Here is an 11,840-nt window from a genome sequence, read left to right as displayed (position 1 = left end):
ACCAACAGGCAGAACTTTTAGCGCTGGATTTCTTGAAACGTTACTAATGGGAGATTACATGCACCTGCGTGTTAAAACAAACTAGCTTGCAACCAAAAACCCACAAGAATAAACCAGCAGATCAGTTGATCTCCCATTGTTACTGTGTCAAACGAGTTTGATATCAGACAGCTGTGTCTAGGTTCTCTACTCCAGGCCCCAATGAAATACGACCTATCAGGACCATTGAAAAAAGCAAGGATGGTTTTTAATTCAAACTATTTATTGTAAGAATATAGACCCCGTGAATTGTAAGAAACTATAGTACAGTAAACTTTAGTACAGTATAGTTCAGTATAGCTCCTAAATTCTTGTGTATTTTATTGTATTCCTCGTGTTACTATTTTATTTTTAAACTGCATTGTTGGGAAGGGCTCGTAAGCAAGCATTTCACAGTAAAGTCTACACCGGTTGTATTCGGCGCATGTAACAAAATAATTTGTATTTGATTTTACAGGAAAGTAGAGTATAGTTCAGTATAGTTCAGTACAGTTTAAATCAGTATAGAAAAGTAGAGTACCGTACTGTACTGAACTATACTGCACTGATCTGTACTGTACTGCACAGAACTATACTTGAGTTTACTGTCAAGTACAATACAGTGCATTATAGACATCTATGTTTGGGCCACATTAGAATATACTAATATGTCATTTGACATACCTTGATTCAATTTTAATTGAATGAAAACAGATTTAACAGTATTAACTCAATCATAATTGTCTTCATTAAGTTACCAATTTTAGATGTAGACAGTACAGGAATACATTATTTTTCCCTTTTGATAAGAAATGACCATACTGTATTAAGGTTTTATTCATGGGTTAAATGATTTGGAAATTACAAGTAAGTATACCAACATAAGCTTTACATTAACAAAATGTGTAGAGTACATTGTCACAGTAGATTCTCTCTGGTAAATGAGGAAATACCTTATTTCAATTGTATGAAATGATGTGAAATAGTTCAATTTGGACTTAGTCTGCTCAAATATCAGGTTTCATTTATACTGAACATAATACCCACCAGAGGCATAAATAGTCTTGAAAAAGGTTGGCAGCAACCAGGACTTAAAGTTAAACACCGACATCAAATGTAGGGAGCAATAATATGGTGGCCAGTAATGGCTGCAATTGAGATCAGCTGTGCGGGTGATTTTTGCGCATATTGATGTTTTAACGAGAGATTATCTTGTGTTGAGCTGGTGCTCAGTGTTGGTGTCCATTGACCTGTAGTATTCAGTGAACCACACCACGATTCAAAACATATAGCTACGTTATAACTTCTTGTACTGAACATTTACATCTTGACATTGCAGTACTTTTTCCAGCCACAACTACACATTCAATAACAAATTAAACGTAATTCAAATGTTGTTCTTAACAGTGGGCAGACAGACACCATAACTGGGAAAGAGACTTGTGTCATATCTGTCATCACCCAACAGATTGTTTGTGTGGGTGCCATCACGTTCAGGCTGCAGTCCTTTTGTTCCTTGGGAAGAAAAAAAGAGTGTTTGGTCATTTACAACATCATATACAATTCAAACATTTTTGTGTTACTGTTTAATAAAATGGGAAAAGTGTTGCTACTGTGATGGGTTTATCTTACTTTATGTGCTAAATGGCGTCCTCTACCCACTTGCTGTCGGGGTCAGCACAGACATGTCTGTCCTTCACGGTGGTGGACCTGTTATAAAAGAGAGGAGAGGTGGATTTAGAAATTGTAACGGCAGCCTTCCTCCTCTTCACGGGAAGAGAAGGTGTAGCAGGGATCGGACCAACACGCAGTGTAGCCAGTGCTCAACATGTTTAATAAAACGAAACTGTGAACACTTACAACAATGCAAAATAACAAATGTGGCAAACCGATACAGCCCTATCTGGTGCAGAGAAAACACAAAGACAGGAAACAACCACCCACAAAATCCCAACACAAAACAAGCCACCTAAATATGATTCCCAATCAGAGACAACACCAAACACCTGCCTCTGATTGAGAACCATATTAGGCCAAACATAGAAACAGACAAACTAGACACACAACATAGAATGCCCACCCAGCTCACGTCCTGACCAAACACTAAAACAAGAAAAACACACAAGAACTATGGTCAGAACGTGACAGAAATGTTACATCAGATTCAACAATCAATCCAATAATGTCACTTGAACATTCTAAAAAACTATTTTCCTGTTTCTATGTACTGAAGCTGTTTAAAGACAATATAATATACAGTAGCTATACGCTTACATCACAGCATTGATGTCGCAGATCCCAGTCTCATGTTGGATTCTGTACTCTTTCAGGTTTCGTCACAGGGATAGCCTTCTCTGTGTATTCTGTGCAGCTTCGAGTGGACCTGCACAAGACAGACAGCATCCCAGATATTTAGACGTATTGGTAGAAAAGACATCGTAAAAATAGATTGTCGTTTTCAGGGTAAAAACAAACAAACAAAGCATAGCTCAAAACAGAAGCAATGCACAACCTTTTCTCTGCTAAAATATGACTAAACCCACAATAAATGACAGTTCATGTCCTACTTACTACTTTCGCACAGAGTCATCAGTGCCACCGGCAGCACATGCAGTGTAGAGAGAGTCACCAGAAGCATTGTCATCTTGTCAGGTTCAGAGTTCTAGGCAGGCAGTAAAGTTGGATAGATACATGTAACTCTATTGTCCGAATAAGATACAAAGATAATCTGATACAATGATCTGGCATTGTAATGTAGTTTAAATACGTACATAGTTGGAAATATACTGCCTTCTCTGGACCGCAGACTCTTATAAACTTGAATTAGCTAACACCACGTGCCATTGGAACACAGGAGTGATGGTTGCTGATAATGGGCCTCTGTACGCCTATGTAGATATTCCATTAAAAATCAGCCGTTTCCAGCTACAATAGTCATTTGCAACATTAACAATGTCTACACTGTATTTCTGATCAATTTGATGTTATTTTAATGGACAAAAAATTAGCTTTTCTTTCAAAAACAAGGGACATTTATAAGTGACCCCAAACTTTTGAACGGTAGTGTAAGTAGCCTTCTGTCTTATGTAACCATACCGAACATAACATATCATACTGATTTCAGTGGCCTGGATTTACATTTACTATGTTACGTCTAGTCATTGAGACCAGGCTGAGTTTTCATATGGTAGTTGTTTAAGGTTAAGTTGTATGTAACAACAGCTTAACTGCAGTTTTCACGTTGTACCTACCATTGTAATAACCATGCAAATACATGTTTGTAGTGCTAAAGCAACACCAACATTTAAAATGTTTCAGTATTCATATGAACATGATCAAATGTCCCAATTAAAGCGTTGTGTGACATATGCATGGGTAAAAAGGTTGTGGTTGTCACAGGGACAGCTATGAGGCAACAAATGAAGAAGAACTCAAAACCACTTCATAATGACCTATTTAATTGTCACATCATCACTTCTATGTGTTCCTCTGACCTAGAAAATAACCATATTATAACCTCAAGACAACCTATATGCAACAGCCCACATCCATGCAAGTCACACACAGACATGACTATTGGATTGAACAGATAAGATATTACTTTTCTTTGTCTTTCGGTGTATTGTATTTCAGTGCTGTGTAGATTTACAGCACTACCCAAACAAAGTTACACATGAAAGTTCCCCTCATAACTCCCCCATTCTCCACAGGTTCTAGGAGGGATCCTATAGTGTGGACAATTATTGTTATTTGTATTTGTTTATTTTTGTAATTTTTTTTATCTCTTTTTCTCCCCAAATTCATGGCATCCAATTGGTAGTTACAGTCTTGTCCCATCGCTGCAACTCCCGTACGGACTCAGGAAAGGCGAAGGTCGAGAGCCGCGCGTCCTCCGAAACACAACCCAGCCAACCTCACTGCTTCTTGACACAATGCCCGCTTAACCCGGAAGCCAGCCGCACCAATGTGTCGAAGGAAACACCATGCACCTGGCGACTGTGTCAGCGTGCATTGTGCCCGGCCCAGCACAGGGGTCGCTAGTGCACGATGGGACAAGAACATCCCTGCCGGCCAAACCGTCCCGTAACCTGGACGACGCTGGGCCAATTGTGCGCCACCCCATGGGTCTCCCAGTCGCGGTCGACTGCGACAGATCCTGGACTCGAACCAGGATCTCTAGTAGCACAGCTAGCAGTGAGGAGGTAGGCGGTAGTGTGGAATTTTGACCATACATCAGAGCTCTGAGGTCATTATGTAATATTGTCTATGTAAACAGTTCAATAGTTGTCATACGTTTTGTAAGCTTATAGTTTTTGATCATCGTCAGTGCAACACTCAACCTGAATTCCTAGTTTTCTTACGGATTCTGTGGTGCCATTATGGTTTATTTGCTATCTTACAGATCACGTGAACTCAGCAAAAAAAGAAACGTCCTCTCACTGTCAACTGTGTTTATTTTCAGCAAACTTAACATGTGTAAATATTTGTATGAACATAACAAGATTCAACAACTGAGACATAAACTGAACAAGTTCCACAGACATGTGACTGACAGAAATTGAAAAATGTGTCCCTGAACAAAGCGGGGGACAAAATCAAAAGTAACAGTCAGTATCTGGTGTGGCCACCAGCTGCATTAAGTACTGCAGTGCATCTCCTCCTCATGGACTGCACCAGATTTGTCAGTTCTTACTGTGAGATGTTACCCCCCTCTTCCACCAAGGCACCTGCAAGTTCCCGGACATTTCAGGGGYGYATYGCCCTKGCCCTCACCCTCCGATCCAACAGGTCCCAGACGTGCTCAATGGGATTGAGATCCGGGCTCTTCGCTGGCCATGGCAGAACACTGACATTCCTGTCTTGCAGGAAATCACGCACAGAACGAGCAGTATGGCTGGTGGCATTGTCATGCTGGAGGYTCATGTCAGGATGAGCCTGCAGGAAGGGTACCACATGAGGGAGGAGGATGTCTTCCRTGTAACGCACAGCGTTGAGATTGCCTGCAATGACAACAAGCTCAGTCCGATGATGCTGTGACACACCGCCCCAGACCATGACGGACCCTCCACCTCCAAATCGGTCCCGCTCCAGAGTACAGGCCTCGGTGTAACGCTCATTCCTTCGACCATAATTGCGAATCTGACCATCACCCCTGGTGAGACAAAACCACGACTCATCAGTGAAGATAACTTTTTGCCAGTCCTGTCTGGTCCAGCGATGGTGGGTTTTTGCCCATAGGCGATGTTGTTGCTGGTGATGTCTGATGAGGACCTGCCTTACAACAGGCCTACAAGCCCTCAGTCCAGCATCTCTCAGCTTATTGTGGACAGTCTGAGCACTGATGGAGGGATTATGCGTTCCTGGTGTAAGTCGGCCAGTTGTTGTTGCCATCCTGTACCTGTCCCGCAGGTGTGATGTTCAAATGTGACCGATCCTGTGCAGGTGTTGTTACACGTGGTCTGCCACAGCGAGGACGATCAGCTGTCCGTTCTGTCTCCCTGTAGCGCTGCCTTAGGCATCTCACAGTAATTTACTGCCCTGGCCACATCTGCAGTCCTCATGCCTCCTTGCAGCATGCCTAAGGCACGTTCACGCAGATGAGCAGGGACTCTGGGCATCTTTCTTTTGGTGTTTTTCAGAGTCAGTTGAATGGTCTCTTTAGTGTCCTAAATTTTCATAACTGACCTTAATTGCCTACCGTCTGTAAACTGTTAGTGTCTTAACGAGGTGCATGTTCATTAATTGTTCATGGTTCATTGAACAAGCATGGGAAACAGTGTTTAAACCCTTTACAATGAAGATCTGTGGAGTTATTTGGATTTTTACGAATTATCTTTGAAGGACAGGGTCCTGAAAAAGGGACGTATCTTTTTTTGCTAAGTTTATTATCTGATCAATATCACAATCTCAAATGTGCCATTCACCAGGCCACAAAGGCCACAAACAGTGGCAATCCCTTGGTATGACTGTATAGCCTTACCCATTGGGGTAGATCAACTGAAAAATCTGATAACTGTATATACACACTTTTAGAAAAAAAGTGTGTATATATATAAAAAAAAAAGTGTGCTATCTAGAACCTTAAACAGTTCTTCGGCTGTCCCTATAGGAGAACCCTTTGAAGAAACCTTTTTGGTTCCAGATAAAACCCTTTTGCTTCCAGGTAGAATTCTTTTGGGTTCCATGTAGAACCCAAATCACTGCAAAGGTGTGAATTTGAGACCAACGTGTTGTTCTGTTTGAATATAGGCCTTGATTTGGTTATGAGGCCAAAAGTGCATTATACTGTGACACTTTTTTGTTGTTGTAAGAATTTATTTTTATTTTTATGAACAATACAAAACATACACATACAAACGACACCATCATACAAACATCAAATCTGCCCAGACCCACTAGCACACATCCCCATATCCAATGCCCGCGTCACCTTACACCACATGGCCTCAAACTGCACCATTTTGTTTTTCTCGGTAGCCCACGCACTTACATTTTTTAGTTAATAAAGCATTTTACCTTACCATTGCGTTAATGATGGAGGATTGGTTAATTTCCCGTTTTTAAGTGTACATTTATTTAAGAAAAGTATCGTCCAACCCATGGGATATCTCACTGTTCCATCATATGCCATGTCTTGAAATATACAGACAGACGGATTAAAAGTAAACTTTCTACTTGTCACGTCTGCTCCCCCTCGTCTGGTGCTCATCATTACGCACCCCTGTCACCATCGTTACGCGCATCAGCGATTCATGGAACTCACCTCGACTCTATTACTTTATTGATTGCCTCCACTATATCTGTCACTTGCCTGTCAGGCTCGCCCAGGTGGGACGCCGGGCAAAAAAAATTCAAGTTGAAATTTGGGGATTTTTTCAAGTCAAAATGTGATTTAATTTGCATGTACAGTGGGGCAAAAAAGTATTTAGTCAGCCACCAATTGTGCAAGTTCTCCCACTTAAAAAGATGAGAGAGACCTGTAATTCTTCTCATAGGTACCCTTCAACTATGACAGACAAAATGAGAAAAAAGAATCCAGAAAATCACATTGTAGGATTTTTTATGAATTTATTTGCAAATTATGGTGGAAAATAAGTATTTGGTCAATAACAAAAGTTTATCTCAATACTTTGTTATATACCCTTTGTTGGCAATGACAGAGGTCAAACATTTTCTGTAAGTCTTCACAAGGTTTTCACACACTGTTGCTGGTATTTTGGCCCATTCCTCCATGCAGATCTCCTCTAGAGCAGTGATGTTTTGGGGCTGTTGCTGGGCAACACGGACTTTCAACTCCCTCCAAAGATTTTCTATGGGGTTGAGATCTGGAGACTGGCTAGGCCACTCCAGGACCTTGAAATGCTTCTTACGAAGCCACTCCTTCGTTGCCTGGGCGGTGTGTTTGGATCATTGTTCATGCTGAAAGACCCAGCCACGTTTCATCTTCAATGCCCTTGCTGATGGTAGGCTTTGTTACTTTGGTCCCAGCTCTCTGCAGGTCATTCACTAGGTCCCCCCCGTGTGGTTCTGGGATTTTTGCTCACCGTTCTTGTGATCATTATGACCCCACGGGTGAGATCTTGCGTGGAGCCCCAGATCGAGGGAGTTATCAGTGGTCTTGTATGTCTTCCATTTCCTAATAATTGCTCCCACAGTTGATTTCTTCAAAACAAGCTGCTTACCTATTGCAGATTCAGTCTTCCCAGCCTGGTGCAGCCTGGGTGCAATTTTGTTTCTGGTGTCCTTTGACAGCTCTTTGGTCTTGGCCATAGTGGAGTTTGGAGTGTGACTGTTTGAGGTTGTGGACAGGTGTCTTTTTTACTGATAACAAGTTCAAACAGGTGCCATTAATACAGGTAACGAGTGTGAGGACAGAGGAGCCTCTTAAAGAAGAAGTTACAGGTCTGTGAGAGCCAGAAATCTTGCTTGTTTGTAGGTGACCAAATACTTATTTTCCACCATAATTTGCAAATAAATTCATTAAAAATCCTACAATTGTGATTTTCTGGATTTTTTTTTCTCATTTTGTCTGTCATAGTTGAAGTGTACCTATGATGAAAATTACAGGCCTCTCTCATCTTTTTTAAGTGGGAGAACTTGCACAATTGGTGGCTGACTAAATACTTTTTTGCCCCACTGTATTTGACAATATCTACATTGGCCAATCCAAAATTGCTTTTTAAAGCTGTCATGGAAATACATGTATTTCTATTACCAAGTCATTTACCGTTTTCTATGCCTATAGTTTTCCATGTGGTCCAATTTAACTGTTGAATTCTGAAAAACTATTCAAGGATTATTCCATAAGGTTGTGTTTTTAGGGAGTGATATTGGTTCTTTGTTAAAAAAAAAAATGTCTCCACGTATTCTGAAAATATTTTTAGCAAAGGGGCATTGAGTTTTCAGTATTGGTCAGGTATATCAGGAGATCATCTCTAAATAAGTTTAGTTTATATTTCACTTTTACCAATACTGATACTTTGGTTTGGGTGCTGTCTAATTCTTTCTGCAAGCGGTTCAATTGCCAGTGCAAACAGGAGGGGGAGAGGGGACTTCCCTGTCTTGTGCCCCTTTCTAAAGCAATTTTATCAGATAATGTATTATTTGTGTATATTTTAGCTTTAGGACATGTATTATCATATTTTTATCAAATGTATTATTTCAGCTGGAAAGTTGAAAGCTTCCAAAGTTATTTAAACTTTATTTAACTGTTCTTAAGTCAGTTAAGAACAAATTCTTATTTACAATGACGGCCTACCCCGGCCAAACCCTAACCCCGGACGACACTGGGCCAATTGTGCGCCGCCCTATGGGACTCCCAATTACAGGCAGTTGTGATACAGCCTGGAATCAAACCAGGGTCTTGAGTGATGCCTCTAGTCCTGAGATGCAGTGCCTTAGACCGCTGCGCCACTCGTAGTCTATACCAGACATGGGCAAACTACGGCCCGCGGGCCACATACGGCCCGTTAGGCCTTTTTAATCCGGCCCGCCGAACTTGTCCAAATTATATGGAAGTGCGTCTTTTAATTAAGAGCAATGCGCATTTACGCACAGCAGCGGTACAGTAGCTTTATTAACACGCCGCACATCGCTCTTAATTTAAATTTAAATTTTCAGCTGCAGGTAGGATATTTAATACAGCCTATGTCTGTGTGCTTGGCAACGATACACGTGTACTGTTTGCGCGTGAAGGCGAGGGCGTCCGTGGGCGAGTTTGTAGAGCGCGCGGTCAGGACAATCCATCCATGATTTTGCGGAGTTTAACACAAGTAGATATTATTGAGCTTGAGTATTTCGTTGTGTAATAATATGTTTGAATGTTGAAAGTGATTTCCATTTTTCAATAAATGTTGATTTCTTTAACTTTGCACCTTCGATTGAAACTTATTAAAAACAGACGCAATCTTGATAAATCACAGTGCGTATGTTATTTTAATCTATTTACATTTCCTCATCCCGGTATCTGCGAAATAGTATGTAAATGCCATATCTTGCATATTCCTTGAGACAAATTTATTAACTGATAAGGGCTATTTTTCACATTTGAAAGACAGTTAATAAATTGGGTTGTAGTGTTCTTACTGTGCTATGAGGTTTGCACACACTACATTTAATGCTTTAGTATATCCGGCCCAAACACTCCCTCCAAATGCTCCTGGCCCGGCCCCTCTGTCAAATTTTAGAACCCATTGTGGCCCGCGAGTCAAAAAGTTTGCCCACCCCTGGTCTATACTGTAAAAATGTTAAATTGACACTTGGAAATATGTTTGAGTAGCTCATAAAGGATCATAGGACAGAGTATCAACTCATTGTACTTTGTAGTACATTTTAACCATCTGAGGATAAATGTTTGAATAAACAAATAACATTTGTGTTAAAACATCCCTTGTTGTCCGTCTTTTGAGTAATGTTGTTCGCTTTCTTGCTCAATGTGGGTTAGTGATGGGGAAATTCTTTCGTGGGACGTTGCCATTAAGGGGTGGGTAAGAAAGCCTATTTCAACTTTCAAAGCAGACGTTTCCACCTGCAGAAGGAGTATATATAGAGAGTAGGACCTCACACAGCCACTGAAGCTTTCTCTTTGAAGACAAGACAGCAGCTCAACTCAGCTCATCCCTAACCACAGCATCACAGAAGAAGAAATGGCCCAGATGAGAGCCCCTGTGATTGTACTGCTGGTGCTACTGGCTTTGGGGCTCTTTGCTACGGAAACTTCTGCAGCTAAACGACGTAAATATTGTGCTGTGAAAGTTTTGTCTTAGTCTGTGTCTCTGTGTTTATTACTGAATACAGAAATAAACAACTGGACAATTAGGGTAATATTTTGTGTTTCTCAACATTCCTCGTAAATCCTTCATTTGTTCCTTTTTGACAGCACGTCGTAGGAGAGGATGCTGTGAGAGTTATACTCTTCGTAAAACACCTTTCACAGTTATCGAAGGCTATACACTACAGACCATATTAGAAACCTGCCGTATCTTTGCCATCAGGTGAGTTTCTTTGGAGTATCTGATTGCATTGTATGGCAAGTAATAAAGCCAGAAGAATGCCATTAAAGCTACTATAAATGGCCTACTATACTGTAGTTTTAGCAATCAAACAATTATACAATGCTGTAAGTGTAAAAACAGAGAGTTGAATATGAACTTATGCTTTATGTCTCTTCCAGGTTCCACACCGAAAAGGGTAAGGATGTGTGTGCAGACCCTGACAAGAACTGGGTGAAAGAGCACGTCAGCCGACTGGGGTAAGAATCATTCTCATGAACAGAGACTAAAAGTGAGACTAAAAGTGTGGTTGTAGCCGTGACAATACAAATGAATGATATCCATTTGACATTTTATATCCGTTTTAGGACCAAAGCGGCTCACATCAAGACCTCACAGGCCAAATCCAACAATGTCATCACAACTATCAGAGGGGGACTCAGGATATAAAGGAACAGTACGCAGTCAAAAACTGAACACAACACCCACTGTTAATCTTTCCTCTCAGCACCAAGAATAAAATCAATGACAAGGGTGTCACAAGGCCTGTTTCTTCTTAGTTCTATATTTTCTGGGATGATTTTATGTGAATATATTTTGTAAATATGAAGGATGTTGTTATAATACAACACATTTTTTATATACAAGAGGGTTATGCTCTCATTGTGAGACCATCAGAAAAGTCATACTTTGTATGTTTTTATTCATAAACTTTTGTTACTTCTGTTACATTTTGTCATCTGTAATAAATGTGTTATATTTTACTAAGAATACTTACCTGTGTTTTCATCTTGTGTGTGGTGAAAGGAAGAGGTACCATTAGAAAGCACAGTGACAGATAACAGATAAAGCAGATAGAGAAGATATTGTGTAGGCCTAGTTACTGTGTGAAGTGCACTACACCACGAGAGTTCGCCAGTGGATGGATCTCTTATAGTGCTTCTTATAAAGGTAATCCTTGTATGCACTGTTAAAACAGAAAGACTCAAAACACCATGATCGTGTAGTCAAACCATGAAAAGTAGTGCATCCTTAGCTGAGATCTGGTGTTTGGAGGGTGTTTGAATGTCACCCCAATGTAAGTGTTATAATACACTGAATGTATTTCAAAACAGAATGGAAGTACTCTGAAACACCAAAAGTGGTCCTTCAATCGGAATATTGGTGGGTTCTTGTTAGTACTGTGAAAACCGTTGTTGGTGTTTTAAGTGCATGTAAAAGACATCATCAAAACACAAAAAGTATGTTTTCGCAGTCTGTCATACAATCAAATGGTTTTAATTGCAAAGGGTTTATAGCGTTAATATTGATTGATGATTTTTCAGAGAATAT

The 11,840-nt window shown here is 40.5% G+C and overlaps 1 protein-coding gene and 1 long non-coding RNA gene across 2 annotated transcripts; one reads left to right on the top strand and one right to left on the bottom strand.

Moving 5' to 3' along the window:
• Positions 1-844: 844 nt before the first annotated feature.
• On the bottom strand, positions 845-1,977 carry LOC111958128 (uncharacterized). The gene is made up of 3 exons (XR_002876491.2): positions 1,879-1,977; positions 1,651-1,728; positions 845-1,533 (listed from the first exon to the last, which is right to left on the bottom strand). It is a non-coding gene; the product is annotated as an uncharacterized lncRNA (long non-coding RNA).
• An 8,107-nt stretch (positions 1,978-10,084) lies between these two features.
• ccl20a.3 (chemokine (C-C motif) ligand 20a, duplicate 3) lies at positions 10,085-11,281 on the top strand. The gene is made up of 4 exons (XM_023979313.2): positions 10,085-10,251; positions 10,397-10,511; positions 10,691-10,768; positions 10,877-11,281. The coding sequence occupies exons 1-4, from the start codon at positions 10,164-10,166 to the stop codon at positions 10,956-10,958; spliced, it is 363 nt and encodes a 120-aa protein (XP_023835081.1). The 5' UTR covers positions 10,085-10,163; the 3' UTR covers positions 10,959-11,281.
• The last annotated feature ends 559 nt before the right edge of the window (positions 11,282-11,840 follow it).

This window comes from Salvelinus sp. IW2-2015, linkage group LG33 (assembly GCF_002910315.2).
Source record: "Salvelinus sp. IW2-2015 linkage group LG33, ASM291031v2, whole genome shotgun sequence".
NCBI lineage: Eukaryota > Metazoa > Chordata > Actinopteri > Salmoniformes > Salmonidae > Salvelinus > Salvelinus sp. IW2-2015.
The sequence above is the reverse complement of the archived record's forward strand: the minus strand, read 5'-3'. Positions and strand labels throughout refer to the sequence as shown.